This window comes from Hydra vulgaris, chromosome 06 (genome assembly GCF_038396675.1).
Source record: "Hydra vulgaris chromosome 06, alternate assembly HydraT2T_AEP".
In the NCBI taxonomy this organism is placed as follows: Eukaryota; Metazoa; Cnidaria; class Hydrozoa; order Anthoathecata; family Hydridae; genus Hydra; species Hydra vulgaris.
This window is the reverse complement of record NC_088925.1, coordinates 45,401,438-45,423,614: the sequence shown is the minus strand read 5'-3', so window position 1 is coordinate 45,423,614 and position 22,177 is coordinate 45,401,438. Positions and strand designations below refer to the sequence as shown.

The following is a 22,177-nucleotide window of genomic DNA, read 5'->3' as shown; positions in this document are numbered from 1 at the left end:
TAGGTGTAGTATATAAGTCATTGGTTCAGAACTAACAAATACCTAATAAACGTAGATAAAACTCAATATACATTGTTTTAGAAAAAAACATTAAAAATAAACCTACCACTTAAATAACCTAATCGCTCAGTTAATTACAAACAAAGTAACATAAGAATTTTTAAAGTGATATTATATTTCCCACATGAATCAAAAATAGACAAAACAATTAGATTGTTGTATCGATTTAGTTTATATATATATATATATATATATATATATATATATATATATATATATATATATATATATATATATATATATATATATATATATATATATATATATATATATATATATATATATATATATTATATATATATATATATATATATATATATATATATATATATATTTACTTTCCTTATTTGTTTTCGAGCTATTAAAACTTATATTGAAGGTTTTAATTCTTCGTTTTTCAAAATAATCAAAGATGATTTAGTAAATGTAAGTTTAGTAATAAAAATGGCGTTACATGAAGAATCATAAAAAATGTCAAAGATATCTGAGAAAAAACAAAGACTACTGATAACAGATATTGAGAGAATAATACTACTGATGAAAATACTGAAAGACCTCTTGTACTATTTACTATTTTCTTATTAACATTTTAAAGAAAAAAAATTTTTTGTTAAAAAAAGTTCATTTATTATTTGAATTTTGTTGTTTCGCTTAACTACTCTTTTATAATAATATATAGCTAGTATATATATGTATATATATATACGTTTTTTAAAATAATATATACATACATATATATATATATATATATATATATATATATATATATATATATATATATATATATATATATATATATATATATATATATATATATATATATACAGTATCGGACAAAACGAGTGCAACCAAATAATGCTAGTTTAGTTTCTTTATATAAAAGTGCTGCATTTTTTCAATTTAGAGAAATAACTATGTAAATGTTTAGAGACAAAGTTCTTCAAGTTTTATTCATCACAAAGTTTATTATTTGTACACGAAAATTAATAAATTAATCAAAAGTATTAAAAAAAGTTGATTTCCTTCTGGACAAAACAAGTGCAACTCGACAAAATGTTGACCAAGCTGTATTTCACTATCAATATTTTGTGGCGAATCCTTTGTTGTCGATCACAGCCATGCATCTTCGAGGCATAAATTCGATCAGGTGATCAATGAAACTTTGTGGAATCGCTGCCCAGGCCTTTTGGATTTGTTCAAGCAGTTGATCCTTATTACGAACACCTTCATGGTTAATTCTGCAGTTGACGATCTCCCACAGGTTCTCGATAGGGTTGAGATCCGGAGATTGAGGTGGCCAATCCATCACCGATAGGTGGTTGTCTCAAAACCACTGCTTGACTACTTTTGCAGTGTGTTTCGGATCTTTGTCTTGCTGAAAAACCCGTTTTATTGGCATATTCCATTCAGCATGAGGTAACAAAACATCTTTCAGGATATTTTTATACATGAAACGGTCCATTATTCCATCGTTTCTATGTATAAGACCTAAACCGTTAGCAGAAATACACCCCCAGACCATTACATTGCCTCCATCATGCTTCACGGTCTTATGGCAGTAACGTAAATCGAGGCGTTTTCCGGCCGGTCGACGTACACGGCAAATGCCATCGCTCCCAATGATGTTGAACTTCGATTCATCACTAAACAGGACAGTTCGCCATTTCTGCACATTCCATTCAATATGAGATGTAGCAAACAGTAGTCTTTTCTTCTGGTTTTTTAGTGAAATCAGCGGTTTCTTTGCAGGGCGTTGAGAAAACAATCCGGCTTCAACAGCACGTCGTCTGATTGTTCGGTCCGATACAGGCAGCTCTAATTGCTTTTGTATCTCGACTGATAATATCCAGGGATTCTTCTTGACGGATCTGACGATCATAGAATCCTCTCTAGAAGTGGTGGAACGCGGTCTTCCACCTTTGGTATCTGCTGCCAACTTCCCCGTAGAACGATATTTGGAACATAGTCTTGATACGGTCCATTTTTTCACGCGATATTTATCACAAATACTTTTTTGTGACATTCCACTTACGTAATCGCCAATAATTTTCTTTCTAAGTTCTAAGGAGCCATTTTTGCACTTGAAGTCATAAAAATAATAAAAATAAATAATCACGCTTCTCAAGGCTTACCGTGTTATATATTCCTTGTGATGATACAATAATGCTCTGTGAAAGACAGCGTCTTGGTTAGATGTGTACTGTATTGGTGTAATGAAACACTTGTTGTATTTCACTTCTTGTATTGATGTTCTTCGATAAAACACTTTGATAAAACTCACTTCGATAAACTGTCTTGATAATACTGACTGATTGACTTCCATATACTGACTGAATTACATGTCGATTTACATGTCTCTTATATAGTAAAATGAATCTGTGTGAACCTGTTCTGGAAGATTCTAGATGCTTCTTTTTGATGCTTCTGGAAGCTTCTGGATGCGTCTGGATGCTTCTGAATGTTTTTGGATATTTCTGGATGCTACTGGATGCTTCCAGATGCTTCTTCTGGAAATTTCTGGAAACTTCTGCATGCTTCTGGAAACTTCTGGATACTTCCTTTAATTATTAAAAAACTTCCGTGACGTTGACACGGACCATACTTAAGAAAATGAAACAAACCAAAAAAGTTGCACTTGTTTTGTCCGCTGCAAAATGGCACTTGTTAACGAAATTCTGCCTGTGTGCTGTCACCTGTCAGCTGATTGCTCATGTCATGGCATGCTATGACTCCAGACTCCTGAACTGTTTGCTGTGGTAGTATAGTTCGTTTCGTTTTTAAGACATGTAAAATTAAGAACACTTTTTAGCATTGTTCGATGTTGGTTGCAAATGTTTTGTCCAATACTGTATTTACAGTGGCGGCGTTAGGGTAGGGCCTGGTTGGGCGATGGCCCAGGGCGCCGAAAATAAAGGGGCGAAACTAATTGGTTATTTTACCCTTTGCCTTTTTTTGAATGGGGTTAAATTGAGCTAGGGGCGCCGTAGAAATCTCGCCCAGGGCGTTGGTAGTGCTAAAACCGGCACTGTATAATGAATGAATTTTTTCTGACAAAAAAAATTTAATAAATACACTGGCATTAACAAAAGAACACTTTAAAATGCCCAAGAATTTATGTGTTTTGTGATGTTTTTGTGTACATACCATGTTGTTTCAATCCAGGCAACCGGTTTCCTAAATTGGAACACTTTGATTCCTTAATCGGAACATGTTGTTTCTTTTTAAAAAAGACAAAAAAAATCAATTAAAAATTATTTTTATCTTTATAGTAACAATTTAAGTAATTCATTCAAAACTTATAATTATTTATTAATATTACCCTGGCAAACATAAATTCTACAAACAAATAGTTGTATGAAAGCAATAAATAATGTATTATTTTTGAAGTTTATGGTTGTTATTTAATATTTTTAAATTGCGCTTGAATTCCCCTTTGGTTTTATCACTGATTAAGTAAGAGAAAATCACTGATTAAGTAAGGGAAACTTTATAGATCTAATCAAGAATGCGCTTTTTGAGAGATAACTTCTGTCGAAACGTAGAAAATAAGACGTTTTACTAGAAAAATGCAAAGTATAGCAATAATTCATTTTTTTTCCAAAATAAATGCAAGTGTTTCAATTAAGGCGCTGTTTTAATCAAGGCAGTTCTCCCCTATGAACATATACATATATTTTGCCGATGACACTAACCTGTTAATAGTTGAAAATTCGCTTGAAAAAATGCAGTTAAAAACTAATGAAGCTATATTTTCTGTTAGTAATTGGCCTAGTGAAAATAAAATTTGACTAAACGCTACAAAAACTAAAACACTTGTCTTTAAAACAAAAAACAAAAAAAACAAAAAGCAATGCACTTTTAACATAAATGGAAAAATATTAACTTCCTTAAAAACTATGAAGTACTTAGGAGTTTTGCTTAATGAGAACCTTTCTATTAAGCCTCACTTAATTACTTACAGACCAAGTTAAGCTCAAGCTAAGTCAATGGAATGATGCCCAAGATCAGACATTTTGTAAATTTCGAAACACTTATGACCATTTATTAAGCCATATTTCAATCGCAACTAAGGTACGCGTGTCAGTAAAAAAAAAAACAATCCTTAAACCAACTAGTTTTTCTTCAAACCAAAGCCCTTAAAACTATTCACTTTCAAAACTACTTATTTGACGATTCCTCTCCGCTATATAAATTATCAAAAACTTTTAAGCTGAACGACGATATTGCTCAATTAAATTGTTTATTTGTATGAGATTATATTTTTAATAAACTTTCAATATCTTTCAAGAACTTTTTCTTTCAAATATGTAACAAACATTCTTACTTCCCAAGAACCTTTTTATGCAACAATACCGTTGTAGAAAATACCAGGGCAATACAATTCAGCAGCGAATCAATTAAACATCAGTGCACCAGAGCACGTAACAATCTCTCTTATTCTTTTAAAACTGAAAACTCAAAATCTCGATCTATTTTTCTCAATAAATCAAAAACACGCTATTTGGATAGCTACTATAGTAGCCTCTTATGTATTGAAGCCAATAAATGTTACTTTTTGTTTAAAACGTTCTACCGACGAGAGCGCAATAAGCAAAAAAATATAATTATTTTAGACTGAGGAGTTGTAGGATTACCCCGTTCAGTTAATTTTTCCAAGTATTTGCAAAAAACTTGTACGATCAAAGTTTTTATTTATGGACTTGGTTGATTCCAATGGTTTTAACAGTTTCCATGAACAATTGTTTAAACATGGACTTCGTTGATTCCAAGGATAGCAAGTTTGTTCATATACCGTATTTATAAACCGATTTTTTTTTTTTTAAACTCTTTAATTCACTTTTACGTACGAATATTCCTGCTTTATTAACTTAACAAGTCATTTGTTTTCCCCCATCCAAGATGGTAACTATTCGCGCTATTGAAAATTCGCGTAAACCACGTGGTTTTTCGACTGCGAGGATATATATATATATATATATATATATATATATATAAATGTATATATATATATATATATATATATATATATATATATATATATATATATATATATATATATATATATATATATATAGAGAGAGAGAGAGAGAGAGAGAGAGAGAGAGAGAGAGAGAGAGAGAGAGAGAGAGAGAGAGAGAGAGAGAGAGAAGATATCGTAAGGAAAATAGATGAACTTAGAACTTTTTTTTTAACTTTATTATTCTGTTATGTCGTTTACGGCTAGCATTAATCATATCACTGAAGTTATTCCAAACAAATCTTGCAAACAAAAATGTCCATAGGATTCGAAATAAATATCACGTCACGATCTTACTGATTATTTATTTTGTCGAACATAACCACTTTATTAGTTTTGTTGTTTTAAATATAACCATTTTATTTGCTTTGTTGTTGATTATTTATTTAATCAAATAAAGACGTCGTTCTGATAAAATTTGATCATTATTAAGGGCGGGAATTTTTATTCGCAAACACTAAGAAATGCTAATGAGCCGTCTCTGTGTACATCACTTAACATAATCAATAACTACAATTATAAATAAGTCAGAACTTCCAAATACATTTCCAAATTGTTAAAAAGATTGCGAAGAAAAAACCTAGAGAGCCACACGAATTACCAAACATTTGTGCTGCGTGGGCAGACGCCATTATTCCATTAAATCAATCGGTTTGTCTATTGTTAGAACAATGCAGCTCTATACCGACTTTATATAGACGTTTTTATTGATTTTATATTAATGTTACAAACCTTTTTTTGTTAAAATTAAAGCAGCTCCAAACACCAACACTCCCATTAAGATTCACATTGCAGCATTGGGAAAGCTATACTTTTCAAATATAAATTTTTTAGCTTTATTAATATTTATTTTTAAACGTTACTTTATAAATACTTTGAATAGCGGGGTAACCTTGAATAGAAATCTTTTTTTTTCAAGTGGTAATTTTGACAATAATTTATATGAAACTTTTCAAACCTTAAACATCAAAGTATTAAAAGTAGTCTATATTTTATATATTTGAAATTTTACTTTATTCATTGGTTTTTATTGTTCCTTACAAAATGAATAAAATATTTCGGATATTTTTCTCAAAAAAATTAGTCAAAATACTTAGTACACTGCCTCAACATGCAGCTTGTTGTTTAAGTTAGTTTTTGTTTATAAATTTATCAGGCATTTAAAATCTAAAGAAGTTTGTTAGCCTAGTATAGTTATGTTCCATTGGAATAGCATAGCAGACTTTGTGGTACACATTTTTTTGCATACTTTGAATAACGTTTAAAGAAACTCCACTACATAAATTGTCAGAAAAGTGAAACAATTTAAAGATTTCCTTTATCATACATGCATTATAAATAACATTATTATGAGTCAAAATTAATATATCATGTCTATAAAGACATGCACATGCACACACATTTTTTGTTTGTGTGTGTCTGTGTGTACATCCTTTTTTTGCAGACCACAAATAAATTTTAAGTATCAGTTTAAATTTTATGGTAACAGTAGTGGTTTACCAAAAAAAAATTAATAGATGTTAATGAGATAAAAATATGCAAAATTTAACATTCATACAACATATGTTGTATGAATGTTAAATTTTGCATGTTTGTAAAAACTATGTGTTTTCGGATTAAGATTTTAAACCTTATTATACGAAGTGAAAATTTGTACCTCGTAAACATCTATTAATTTTTTTTTAACATAACATATGTTATGTTACGTCAACCATATTTAGCATAACATACTTTGGTCAAATCAAATCTGGTCAGAGCCTCTGTTTATGTTTATAAAGCTGACCATTTATGAGCAACAAGAACTGAAATTCAACCTAATGTACAATCAAAGTCCGAGCGGTTTGATTCTATTCGCTTTTTTGACTGGTTTGTTATTGTTTTTTATCAAATTGCAGGAACTAAAGTTCTTATCATTTATATTCTAAGCAATGTTTTCAGTGAAAGGTACTTAAATTAACTGAAGAAAATAGTATTTGATTGTGAAGAAAACAGTATCTTGTTCTATAACTGGTAACTCTACCGATTTATTGCAACCTCTTGATGTTGCATTTTATGGATTTTCTAAAAAATATTGCATTGTCTGTAAGTGAAACTGATGTATATGAGACTTTTTATGCTAATCCTCTTAAAGCATACCCATTAAAACAAAACAAAAAACCAAATAAGTGTTTGGTCTGAAATAATATTACATTATTTAAGCAATAATAAATTCATATAAAACTAGTTTTTATTAAATTTTAAAACAAAACAATGAGTTTTTGAATAGATTTTGCTTTTACAAAAAACGCATTCAAAGCTACCCTATTTGTGGGGTAACTTTGAATGACTAATTAAATTAATATTATGCAAAACCTTTTTATTTAAATATTCTTTTGAATTTCAATTATGGAAGAGTCAATCTTAGCCCCTATATTCGTTTTGTTAAATTTTAAATATTGTCAATAGTGAAGCAAGTAAAAATATCTCCAAAACCTTTAAAGAAAACCCGGTTTACGGTATTCAAAGTTGTTTTCATCTCTAAGAGTTACTTGCATCCACTTTTCTAAAGACCTAATTCATAGTCATAAACTACTTTAATTTTGTCAGCAATTTTCTGAATAATAGGTTGAGAAGAAAGTGAAACCGAAACCAAATAAAAGGCTGTTTTTTTTTACAATATATTTTGATATGCTTTTTGGATTCCTTTGTTTAAAGTTAACTAACGAAATAACTTAAATAAAGAGATCTTTTTATCGACATGTTAGCTGTAGAGAAATTCTATTGTAGACTATTGTTGAAAGAATATTCTACAATAGAGTATATAAATACTTAAATACTAACAAAATTTGATGTCATTATTATTTTGTAAGATATTTGAGTTGGATTGTTGCAATTATACTATTAGCGATATTAGGTCCTTATTGCGTCAATCATCATATCGCTTTTTGAGTGAATCTAGCATCATTACACTAAAATTAGACAATTGCTCATAAAGATTTTTTAACAAAACACGTGAATCACCATCACTGTGTAAAACCGTTATTTTTTCTTTACTAAGCTTCTTAAAAACCAATTTAATAAGTTTTAACACTTTTATATATGTTCTAAAAATTTAAATTGATTTTAAACCTTCTAAAAACCTTCTTTTTAAAATATAAAATAAAAAGATCCTTATAAAAACCTTTTGTTCCAGTCTTTGTTTGATAATTCAAACTTTGTTGTTAAATGCTTAACCACGATGTTTTGTGACATTAGGTCTTTTTGGAATAACTAAATAACTACAAAACAAAATTTCATTTTTTTGAGTTTTTAATTCGAGTTTTATGCATGCTTAGTATCAGTTACGGCGGACCATTTTTTTTTTCATTCTACACAGATTTTGAAAAAATAATTAGTAAATAGATTTAAAAATTTATCAAAACATATATTAGCACTCTAAAGGTACGGGAATATAAAGTTATAAGCCCCATTGATTTTCGAACGTTTTACAGTTTTCAGTAAAAGATTAAAAAAAAGAAAAATTTTTATTCGTTTTTAACGATTTATATCTCATACTAACGGTTTCTATTAATGCTTAGTGAATCGACTCATACAATCTAGCTGGACAAAAGTCAATTCAAGGAATCAATTAGTAGATATTCCCATGATATTACTAAATACTCCCTAGAGGAAATTTCAAAATTTTAATTAGTGCACGCGTTTTTAAGTGTTAAATCATTAGCGCTCAAATGTCACTTAAAGATAAACATAATTTTGTAAAAAAATAGCTGCAATTTTGCTGTGTAACAATAACGTATAACTAATTTATTGTGAATAATAATTAACTCTGCTGTGATGAATTTTACATTAGAGGGTATGTACTTTGTATTTTATCGAAAACTTATTTAAAATAATTGGCATAAATGATGTTCTGTAGATTTAAAAAGACTATGTTAAAATTGCAATTTCTTCTTCGTTTTTTAATTTTCAAAGCGTGTAACTAATTTTATCCAAATATATCCAGGCTGATTTTTTTATATATTATAACCACAACAATAAGGCGTCTAAATATAAAAATTTGGCTGCCCGCGTCTGCCCGTTTCTTTTTTAATTTTTTTCAGACCGAGTATATTCTATTACAAAATTGAAGTTATTTGAAAAATGGCAAAAACATACAAAGGAAGAACGAAATTCTCTTTTGTGTGACTTTATTTTGAAAGACTATACTAAAGAAGACCATACTAAAGAACATGTTACTAGTGATTTCAAAAAAAAAAATACAGTTAAAAATGGCAAGCATATCCGCTAAATATGCGCAAAAGTGGAATGCAGCCAATAGAAATATGGATCATTCTTTAAATAAAAATAAAAGTTGGTTAGAGGGCAACAATTTAGAATTTAAAATAAGTTTTCATCGGTCCCGTGCTTCCACAACATCTTAAGGAAGTCGGCCTCAAGATCGGATAAAGAAAAACTTTGAAGACTTACCTTTACAAACCAAAAGACGTAGAGTTGAAGACTTTATTGCAATCGCGGAGTGCCAACGAATTAATAAAAGCTGCTGAAGTAGCACATCGTTTGTCGGGTCAAAAAAACGTAGCTACTTCTATTAGAAAAAATACAAAAACCTTAGAGCGAATAAAATCTACTGATTTTATTTGTAGTAGCAGGCAGTTGAGTAGCAATGAGGCTCTTTTTTATTATGTAGATTCCAAGTGTAGTAGTCACTCTTATAAACAAACAAGAAAGTGGTCGATGAAAGCAGGGCATGAAGTGTTTCCGTCTTACTATAATTTATGTAAATCCAAAAGGTTGTGTTACTCTCCAGAAGAATTTATTTATATCTCAGAAACACGAGCTGAAATTAAACTTCAAGCCATATTGAATAAAACAAATGAACGTTTAATTGAAATACTAAATCAATTTCCCAAAAATGCATCCTCTAATTTATCGCTTACATTAATAAGAAAATGGGGATGTGACGGAAATTCTGGCCACAGTACCTATAAACAAAGATTTGAGAACTCCGATGCTAATGATGAGTTTCTGTTTGTTTTTGCGTTTGTCCCGTTAAGATTGAGTGATGACTCTATTACTATTATTTGGCAAAACCCTCGGCCATCGTCAACACTATTGCCGGCCAATTAAATTAATATTTTCAAAAGAAACACAGGAATTTACTGTAATAGAAACTGACAAAGTTTTAAAAGAAACATCTGAACTTCTTCCAATACTGTGTACTGTTGGTGAATTTAATTTTTTTGTGAAACACAATCTGTTACTTACAATGACAGACGGAAAAGTATGCAATGCTTAAACCGATACGCGCTCTACACAAAAATGTTATATTTGTGGTGCTACTCCAAAAATGATGAATGGTGAATTAAAAGGCATGGTTGATAAAAAAGAAAATTACAATTTTGGTCTGTCTACCTTGCATGCTTGGATACGTACTTTTGAATGCTTGCTACACATTAGCTACCGTTTAGACATTAAAAAGTGGCAAGTTAGAGGCAATGAGGATAAATTTCGTATCAGAGAACGTTCGGAAGAGATTAGGCAAAAGTTTAGAAAACAATTGGGACCTATTGTGGATAGACCGAAACCTCATTATGACAATACAAATGATGACAGCACAGCTCGCAGGTTTTTTTTTTAAATCCAGAAAAGATTGGAGAGATTACAGGATTAGACGTCGAATTAATTAAAGAATTTAGTGTTTTATTAAGAACGCTATCTTCTGGCCATGACATTGATTGGGTCAAATTTGAAAAACATTTATATTCGTGGTATTTCATGCCTGTTACAGTGCATAAAATTTTAATGCATAACACGGAAGTTAAAAAGTCGTGTATTCTTCCGATTGGCCAGCTCTCAGAAGAATCTCAAGAAGCACGAAATAAAGATTGTAGGAGATTTCGAGAACATCATGCTAGGAAAAAGTCACGTATTTTTACAATTATGGATTTGCTGAATATGCCTTAATAACCTCTGACCCTGTTATCAATTCACATAGAGAACTGCATGAAAAAAGAAGCAAAAAATTGCCAGTAGAGGTTTTGAAACTGATTGCTCTGGCTCCAATAAGAAATTGTAACTTGTCCGATGAATCAAATAATGAGTCATCTGAAGATTTAAGTGATGAGTGTTTGGTGGATACAAACGACGAGTTTTCTGATAACTTTATATAAAATTTTTTATAAATTTATATAAATTTTATATAAAATATAAAATTTATTGTATAATATTATGTATCCTTGTTTCATAAGTATATTTTTTCTTTTTTACTTCATTTTTTTTTATTATAACAGTTGTTGCAAAGAGGGGGGATGAGGGGGATTGTAGGCGAGGGGTTTTCCCCCTATCCTCCGCAAAAAAACTTCCAAGTTATTAAAACCAAGGTAATTATTCAAAAAAACAACAAAATATTATTTATTTCAACCTTTCATGACTAGAACAATGGAACTCGCGAACAAAATATTTTTGTCCAGCTAGATTGTATGAAACGATTCACTGTGCAATGTTTCAAATGACAATGGCTTATATTTCTAGTCAAGAATGGAACGGTTTAAAAAAAATACGAAGTAAAAATAACTTAAACTAAAACCTTTAAAAAAGAGCAATTTAGATAATAATTTTGAGTTCGTCTTTGGAAATAATTTTTTTTATTTTTTTATTTAATTGAAATTAAAGTTATTAATTGCCTAACAAAAGCTATTAAAGAGAAAAAAAGGCTTCTATTTCAAAAGTAGATAATTTTGGAAGCAGATTTAGTTTAGTAAAATAGATCATTTTTGAAGCAGAATTGGTTCAATAAAGTAGGTAACTATTACAGCAGATTTCAATAAATCATAATCCTTCAAACAGACTTCACTAAATTAAATAATTTTTGAAGCAGACTTCAATAATAATTTATATAATTTAAACCAAAAAGATTTAATTTAAAACCACAAATAAAAATATTCAATACTTAGAAAACACTGATATCTTGAATTTTAAAAGTGGTAATATTTTGTATTATTATTTGTGTGCAAGATCAGCAAACTTTCTTAAACGCTCTTATGTTTAAATATGCACTTTTTTTATTTGAAACTAAATAAAAAAATGATTTATTAACATGTTTTTACAATTAAGAATTTTATCAAGTTTTTTATAACTTTTTTCTATTATGGCTAAGAAAATTTTCTAATATACGCTTGAAAACAAATGAATAAATTTTAGTATTTTAAAAACTTTTCAATTAAGGCCAAATTAAAACTAAATTAATTTCAAAAATAAAGAAAAAACAACTGAATTACTAATTTAGAAATAAATTAATAAGCCTCAAATACAACTACCGTCTGCAACGTTTGAAATATAAACCACCCAATTAAGCATTAAAATGTTCGCACTTTATTTAGTTTGGAACTGATATCTAGTAGAAGAATTAAAAATTGGTTGAAAGTTTAACAAACTCTTTAGCTCACCGACCAAGTTGGTGTTAAACAATTCTATTACAATACCTAAAAAGAAATAAACCAAATTATATTTACCACTTAAAAAATAACGTAAGGACCGTAACTGCAATATTTATAAATGTAAAATGTATAAATAGTTATAACCAACTTTATATATATTTCATTATTTTTAATATTATTAATCAGAAAGGACTAAAACAAAAGATTTAGTATAATAGATAAGCCTTGTTGGAAAATTTAAAGAGGTAAGACTTGTCATTCTGATCTTTAGCAAAATCACTGACGTCAATGAAAACCTTAAGTCATATCATTGTTTTAAATTTTACATATTTTTTAAACAAACGCTGGCTATTTAAGGTAATGAAAGCCAACTTAACAGAGCAAATAAAAATCGATTCAGTAAGAAATAAACATGATCAAACGTTTGGTATTCACAGAACTTTTAGAATAATCCACAGAACTATAACAGAAAACATAGTTTAGAAATAAAAATGAATTTTGGTTTAGCAATGAATAGAAAACAGTACAATCGATTGTTTCTGGTCTGTCTTATAACATAAATTTTGAAAAAAGTCAAATAAAGATTTTTGACTTTCCGTCAAACTGTTTGATCGAGAAATCATAAAATAGACTAAATATTAAAGAATAAAGTTAACTTTATATTAAACAAAAAAGTTAACAGAGTTATGTTTTTGATTATTATTGGGTTATTTTGCTAGAAACATTTTTTATACTATATAATAAAGCATAGAGTGCATGAAGACTTACTCAGCACTTCGTCTATCATTGGTGGCAAGAGATTGTTTAAAACAGAACAATTTGTATGCAGTGCAGGATTTGTATTGATTTCAATTAACCACACCTAGAAAAAGGTTGCCTTTTTTAAATATCAATGCTATATTCTGGCATCAAAACATATGCTCATGTCAGAATAAATGCTTAAGTCAATAAATAAAAAAAACAAATAATAAATAAAGACAAAACTACACATTTGTTTATTCATTACAAAGTTTTTAGCAAATAAAAGTGAAAAACTTTTAGCCAAAATACTAAAACGCATTACTGCAGTTGATACATATATAGTTTTTATTTTTATAAACTAAAACATTGAATAAGACTCATCAAATAAATAAATGAGACTTATCAAATAATTAAATGAGACTCATCAAATAATGGTTCTAACGCTGCAAGCCTTAATAGCAAAGTATTTTAGAAGGAAATAATTGATAACAATAGTCTTTTTTTTTTGACAGTAAGAGATCAACTATTTTTAACCCTTTCGCGACTGAGTTAAAAACGCTATATGACTGCGCGTAAAATAACGAACTAAGGTCGTGATCAATTAAAAAAGTATTCATGATATTCATATGAGCGCCGAACGTCCGCAAAATTTTATATCCGCCATGATGGGTGGCAAAAATATGTAAACAAAAGTAAAAATGGTAAAAAGCTGTTGCGCACCATACTGTGGAAACAGAAAAATTAAAGGTAGCACAATTTCTTTTCATAGGTTTCCGAAAGAAGTAGAGCGAAGGAGGTTATGGATTGCTTTCTTAAAGAGAAAGATTTTGCCGAATTTGGAGTTTGCTTACATTTGCGATGAACATTTTATTACTGGTAAGTCAAGTCTTTTTGTATGAATTTATTAAATGTTAAATACATTAACACATGAGCACTTATAAATTTACATATAAATACATGCATATATAGGTATATATATTTATATACAACAATATATATATTTATTTATTTTTTATAATAAACATATATATGTTTATTTTTTAGGAAGAAAAAATGATGATAAAAATCATGTTGACTTTGTTCCTTCCATTAAAAATGTTAACAGAAACAATAAAGGTATACCTATTGAATTTAATGACATGTCATGTCATTCATCAAGGAAAATATATTCAGAAAGATCAAATCGTTTAAAGAAGAGGAATGCTGAAAAAGTGCTTATTGAAGAAAATAGTATTAACAGTTGTTTTCAAGAAGAAATTGTTGAAGAATCCGAAACTATCAAAATTATAAGAGAGTTAAGAGAAGAAAACGAGAAGTTTAAAAATTCAATTAAAAAACTAAAAGAAGACAGTAAAGCAGAAATTGAACTTCTTCAAAAGGAAAATATGAAATCTAATTATATTATACAAAAATTAAAAAATGTAAATACTGCACTCGTCAAGAAAAACAAAAAATTGAAAAATCAAATTGATGAGGCTACTTTTAAACTAATAAAAGACAAAAAGAAAGTTCAATTTTATACAGGTCTTCCTAATATACATGTTTTTAAACATGTTTTTAACTTAATTGAAAACTACGTGCCAGCTAATAATGCTTCAACTATGACAAAGTTGCAAGAATTTTGTATTGTTTTAATGAAACTGCGTCTTAATTTGCTGGAACAAGATATAGCGTATAGATTTGGGATAAGTCAACCAACCGTATCACGAATCTTTGAAAAATGGCTTCTTGTAATGGCACGCAGACTATCCTTTTTAATAAAATGGCCAGAGAGAGATATATTAAGGAGAACAATGTCAACTTGTTTTCGAGAATTTTTTCCTAAATGTATTGTTATTATTGACTGTTTTGAGATTTTTATTGAAAAACCAAAAGATCTGACAGCTAGAGCTCAAACTTTTTCTAAATATAAGCACCATAATACTGTTAAAGTTTTAATTGGCATTACTCCACAAGGCTCAATATCATTTGTTTCAGAAGCTTGGGGTGGAAGAGTATCTGACGTTTATATTACAGAAAATTCTGGAATATTAAATAATTTACTTATTGGAGATCAGGTGTTAGCAGACAGAGGTTTTACAATTGCAGATTCCGTTGGTTTATATTGTGCAGAATTAAAACTTCCTGCTTTTACACGAGGAAAGTCTCAGTTATCTCAAATAGAAGTTGATTGGACTCGAGAGATTGCCCGTGTACAAATACACGTTGAACGTTTAATTGGGCTCTTAAGAAATAAATACACAACTTTGCAAGGAATACTTCCTAATAAACTAATCAGTCGAACAGATGATGGAATATGTAAACTAAATGATATTTTAACTGTTTGTTCTGCTTTATGTAACCTTTGTTGTGGAGTAGTCCCTATTGATTGACTTTTATTTTAATATATAAAAAAATACATAAATGTAGTGTTATGTTTATTTATTCATTTAAACCTTTTTTTTTTTAATTCTGGTTTTCTTGTGGCAACAATATGGGCAAAACCATTTTCCAATGGGTTTGCTTGTGAGTCCAAGACAATTAAGATGATAGGTTTTTATAACGCAAGTTAAATCGAAACATTTAATTATAATACTCTCTTTGATTTCACCGCAAGTACATATTGTTTCAAAATTGTTACTTTGTTTTAATTCCCCAATATTTACAAAAGTATTATGATTTCTAGAATACCATTTAGCAAGGAGTTCAGGCAATATCGCTAAGATAAAAAAATCTCTTGCTTTGTTTAAGTTTTCAGTGAGGAATTCTTTATCAACATAAATTTTTTCAATTAGACTAGCTTCACCATTATACACAATAAAATAACAAATCGGAATAATTGAAATTAACATTTGTAGCTGAACTTGATAGTAGTATTGATGATTTCTTTTTAAATAGTGTTTTCCATCCTTTATTTCCATGCAAAACTCTTTATCATTATTTGCCAGTTCAAAGGCATTTCTTTTTGTGCATTTAAATGGACATTTTATCTCAACTATGTATTCATGAGAACAGCATGTACATTTCATAATACCATCAGGAGTTGCTCCGAGGTATGGCCATCTGGGTGTTATAAGCAATCCACAATCAAAAATTTCAACATTTTTGCGAGTTGTTAATAGATGCGATTTTAAATAATTTTTAGCTACAATTTCATTATCACAACCATACTTTGTTGCTTTGGTAATAAATTTATTTTGGGGTGGATAACATATTTGCATTATTAAATTTTTAGAAGGCATGGCTATATTTGAATGACAACAAGCTTTAAATTTACTAGCTGTTATAACCCCAGCACGTGCTCTAAACCATAAACTTGATTGGGATTGATTTTTTGTATGATCTGAAATCAATTTAATTTCATCTTCAGTTATTTTTATATCTAAAAAAGTTTTATTTGAAAGTTGCACGAGTTCATGATACTTTAATTGTTCATATTCTCTTTTGTAAAAGTTAAAAATGATTGTATTAAGTTTTACAACTAAAGGTATATATTTATAACTATATTCAGGAATTATACGAAGAATTACACTATTTCTTGCATTATATGATATTTTACTGTAAAAGTTAGCAATTTCTGATTTACTTGGAAATGGAACGGATGAGGCTTTTTCGATATAAGGTTTTGCTCGTGTTTTGTTCTTTACTTTTGCTTCAAATTTTTTTTTAGGATCGGTAAAATTAATTTGTGAAAGTGGCAAATAAGTAACTTCCTTAAGGTTTGGCGGCAACCAAGCACATAATTGAGATGTACAAGCATCATCGTTATTTCTTTTCCGATAATCAGATGTTAACATTAAATAAAATGTTACTCCAATATGAGAACAGACTTCGCCTAAACCTGCCATACATGTGCAATGTGCATTTATAACTTCACCATCTCCTTGAATGCTAACCCATACCCTTGTTGGAGTTTTAGAAAAAATGCTCTGACCATGTCTTACACGACTGGTAACAATATAAATAGACTTTACACCATGAATGAACTTTACAAGAACGTTGTGAACAAGACCACTAGTTACATAGTTGTAAGACTCAAGACCTTTGTAAGATTTTAAACTAGAACTTGTAAACTGACTAGGAAAGTTGATTAGATAGCTGTATATATCAGCAAAAGTTAAATTAGGCCATTCGTCTACGTTATTAGTTAGTTCACAGTCTTTTTCTGATAAAGAATACGGGTCAAAAATAATCTCTAGAACTGATAATTTTTCTTCGTATCTCTTTTTTGCTTCCAAATTAAGACTCTAGTAATACTGCGATCGCATAATTGTAAGCAAAGAAGAATTTAAATAAATTACAACAGATTGGCTTTTTGTATCAAATATTTGTTTACATTTTTTTGCCACCCATCATGGCGGATACAAAGTTTTGCGGACGTTTGGAGTTCATATGAATATCATGAATAAAAAACTACTTGTCAGAATTTTACAAAAAAGACCTTGTTTTTTTTGTCAAAGAATTGGCTTTTAGAAAATTAAAAACTTAAAAATTTTTTTTATATTAGTAACGTGATCTAAATATATTATGTTGAAATTAAGAAAAATATATGATTTCTTTATGTAACCTTAAACAAATAAAGAAGAAATACATAAACATATTGTTTTGATATTAAATAAATGAGGCATTTATAGTGGTGATCAAACAAAAAAAATCTCCACCAATATCATTGAAAAAAATATCAAGGATCTCATTTATGACTGTTTATTTTTATCTACTTTTGTCATTTTTTTAAATTGATTTTTGAGCAATTAACAAACGGTTTGAAGCATTAACTTAAGATATTATTCACATTTCAAGGATAAGTTTAAAGTTTTCCCCAATAGCTATAGATGTTTTGAAATATTTAAAATTGTTTATGTACCGCCATGCGGGTCACTCGTCATTTAGAAGCAAATTTTATGAACCGCTGTACGGGTCACTCGTCACGAAAGGGTTCAAATAAAAGACTCTAAAATAAAAATAATAAATTGGCTATTTTTAAACCAAAAATAACTTAAATAACACACACACACACACACACACACACATATATATATCGATTTAAAGAAGTTTTTCCACATACCTTCATGTTTTCATCAATAATAAAATCAAAGCCCAATAAATCAAAACAACCTTTCTTTTTATCTAATTTATCGAGTGAAGCTTTTAAACAGTCAACCATTATAACTTTCATTGAATCCTAAAAACATTAAACTATTTAAATGAGGTATGTACCATCTTAAGCCCTATCTAATTTCATGTAATAAATAATTATGTTTAATTTTTAAAAATCATACATCAGGTCCAAAAATACACACCACCATGTTTAACAATACACATTACAATGTTTAGTAACACACACCACTATCTTTAGCAATACGCAACACAATGTTTAGTAACACACACCACCATGGTTAACAATACACACCACAATATTTAACAATACACAACGCCTTATTTAACAATAGACACAAGCATTTTAAATAATACACACCACTATATTTAATAATATGCACTGCCATGTATAATCAATTAGTTTTTCTTCGCAACAACCGTGTTTTTCAAGACTCGTATTTTAGAGTTAAAGGATTGGGAGAGGGTTGTAAAAACAACTAAAAAAAAGAACAGCCTCCTCGACTATAGTGAACTGTATTCATCTCCTCAGGCTAAGGTTCTTCAGCCTGAGGTTTATACGGCAAAACAATAATAATACAACACACCATTATGATAAATAAAAATATAAACTGGAAAAAACATAAAAATAAAAAAGTAATATTAATATACATCACCATAACTTTTTATAAATAAACATTTCAAATGTTACCTATACTTTTGTCTTACTTGAAAACCACTTAGTACCCAGTCATTTGGCAATTGTTTGCTTTCTTTTACATTTTCATTGATATATTTATTGAGCTGATCAAAGCTTAGAACAGTCTGCTCCTTCATTTCTTTATACAAAAGATTCTTTTTTTGAACATACTGAAAAAAAAAAAGAATTGTATAAACAAAAAATATATATATATTAAATATATATTTTTAAAACAGTACAACTATGATATAGACAAACAAATAGTCCACTTTGGTTTTAAGATAAAATGGGAAGAAACAAAAATTGTAGGAAAAAAAAAAAAGGATTTAAAGAAAAAAAAATTATTAACCAACATGCCTGCCTCCATGCCAGTGTAAGCTAATTTACGCAGTCAAATAAAAGCCAGTTTTTGTAAAAAAAGTTATATATTTTGTTGATTTATTTATTAAGTTATATATTTTGTTTATTTAGTTATTATGTAGAAACTTGTCAAATTTACATCACATGATAAAATTTTTACATAGATAGACAATAGATTACATAGATATACTTCATGCTTAAAAAAAATTGAGATGCTTTATATTTTTCAAATGAAATGAACTTCTAAAACTATCCACAGAACTTTAACATATAATGCTTGTTTTTAATAATTTTATTAAGATACTGTACTTTTGTCAAAATTAATTTTATATTCAGCATTACTTATCCTAAATACAACTTCAAGTTCTGTAAAATGATTCTTTAATTTATATTTAAAAAGTGTTATAACCAATTAAGTGTTATGCATATTAAGTAAATAATCTGTTATTTGGTTGTACTCACTTTATCAACTTGACATTAATGATACGAAAATGGTATAAGGGTACATCAGTTTTTATTGGGAAAAATTGTTTCTGATATATATAAAATATGACTCATTAATAGATCCGGCCATAAAATAGATAATTTACCCTGATATTTGTACTTTTTTTAATTTTAAAATTTGTAAGTTTTTAAGTTTATTTGTGATATGTAACTTTATTAATAATAATGTAAGTTTATTCATGATATAACCTAAATCAGTTATAATAATAATCATAAGTCAAGACTAAATTAGCCCCAAGACCAAAATTAGCCACATGCTTTAACCCTAACCAAACTAAAATTTCATCTTTTTTTATTGAAAATTTTGTTTTTTATTGAAACCTAGAAAAAATTTTGATTATAAAATTTTATGTAAGCACTTTTGAAAAAGTTAATTGGTTTAATTTTTCTTGAGAAAATGAATTAAAATTAAATAAATTTATTCAATTATAGAAACCAATGTAATAAAAGTGTATGTACTAAGAATTATATATATCATATATATATATATATATATATATATATATATATATATATATATATATATATATATATATATATATATATATATATATATATATATATATTATATATATATATTATATATATTATATATATATATATATCTTCTGCAACCTTTTTTTTTGCTCTATAATTCTATTCTTTTTTTCTAGTAACTCTCAACTTAATAGTGGTTGTTTGCAGCCTTGTTGGGAGTGAATCAGAATTTAAAAAAAATGAAAAAATATTCTACAGAACTACATATATATATATATATATATATATATATATATATATATATATATATATATATATATATATATATATATATATATTTTCGTGTGTGTGTGTCTTATGTATGAGGTGCCTTAGTTACTGTTTTAGCTCACTTGTAATCTACTTTATATGTATGTTTGTGTTCTGCCTAAACCTCTGGTGCAGTGTTGACTCACCCATAAGTTTCTATCTGTATGTTTGTGTTCTGTCTGACCTCTGGTGCGGTGTTTACTCACTCATAAGTTACTTTATGTATGCATGTTTTCTGTTTAAATGTTTAAATGTTCTATTTAAATGTTTAAATCTGTTTTGATTCAGTGTGAGCTCATTAACTAACTAGACCATTAAACTTACGCTCACTCTTATCTCTAGTATTTTGTTGGGTGTAATATTTTTAGTGCATTTCCAAAATATCATACCCAATGCTTTAAGGTACTGTTTGCAAAAAGTAGTTCCTTTTAATTACTTCTGGTCTGGTCAGGTTCAGGATCATCATGATCACCCTGCAGAATTATTTTGCTTAGGGGTAAGCAAAATAATTCTGTTGACCAGCCTTGAACCCCTTCTTCATCTATTAGGCTGGCATAGATGTAAACCAGTGTTACACTGTTTCCTTTTTGACTTTTCTCATAGGGTTTTGTTTGTGCCTCCTTGATAGTGGCTATCCAACTCTTCCTGTTATCTCCTAATGAGGGTACAGCTCTTAAACTTAGTTTAATGGTTCTGAGGCCGGCTGGTAGTAAGGTTTCCCGAACTCTGTGGTAGCTCTCAGAGAGGCTGATTCCTTCAACAGCTGCAAAATATCAGAGTATTAACAGTTCCATGTTGCACATGGAAGGTGTCCTTGTTAATGCTTTTGGTACGCATTGTTGAGGCCGCATAAGGAGTCCTATGTTATGACTTAAGGTTAATTAACAAGATTGAGAAAATTGCATAGCTCATTGCTTGGGAGGCCGTGCTCTATCTATAAATGAGTCAAGTTCTCTTTAAACTTAAATATGTCAAAACTAAATCAAAATATTAAACATAAAAAACCATCCCCATCAGCTAACTGTTTTAATATATCTTTTACTAATATTCGTGGTCTGCGAAGCAACCTTACGTCATCAATCTTACCTCTTGCAAAATTCACTAGACTTGCTAGCTCTTAGTAAGACTAATCTAAATTTTGCTATTCCTTCTTCTGATCTAAATGTTGATAGGTACTACCCTTTGATTCGCAAAGATTCCAATAGTCACATGCTTGGCTTAGGGGTATACATACGCATCAATTCACCTATTTGTTATGAAATCAGGTTCAATTCCTTTTACCATTGCTTTATGTGCTTCCACTTAGCACCTCTTCACTCTATCACCTTTCTCTTTCTTCTTTATCATTCTCCTTCTTATCAAGACTGCACTCTTTTAGATATAACTACTGATATAATTGACCATGCTCTCTCTCTTTACCCCTCTGCTAATATTATTGTTATTGGTGACTTTAATGCTCATCACACTGAATAGCTTGGCTCTAATGCCACTGAACCTGCCGGCACAAAAGCCTATAACTTC

General features: G+C 28.9%; 1 protein-coding gene across 1 annotated transcript in view; it reads right to left on the bottom strand.

The window, feature by feature from the left end:
- Nucleotides 1–12,329: 12,329 nt before the first annotated feature.
- LOC105845188 (protein polyglycylase TTLL10) overlaps nucleotides 12,330–22,177 on the bottom strand; it is a 42,275-nt gene continuing 32,427 nt past the window's right edge. The window contains exons 8-11 of the mRNA XM_065800271.1: nucleotides 19,036–19,176; nucleotides 18,278–18,394; nucleotides 13,261–13,354; nucleotides 12,330–12,537 (exon numbers count right to left, since the gene is read on the bottom strand). Coding sequence (XP_065656343.1) covers nucleotides 12,428–12,537; nucleotides 13,261–13,354; nucleotides 18,278–18,394; nucleotides 19,036–19,176 — 462 coding nt within the window. The 3' untranslated portion in view covers nucleotides 12,330–12,427. The remainder of the gene's footprint in view (nucleotides 12,538–13,260; nucleotides 13,355–18,277; nucleotides 18,395–19,035; nucleotides 19,177–22,177) is intronic.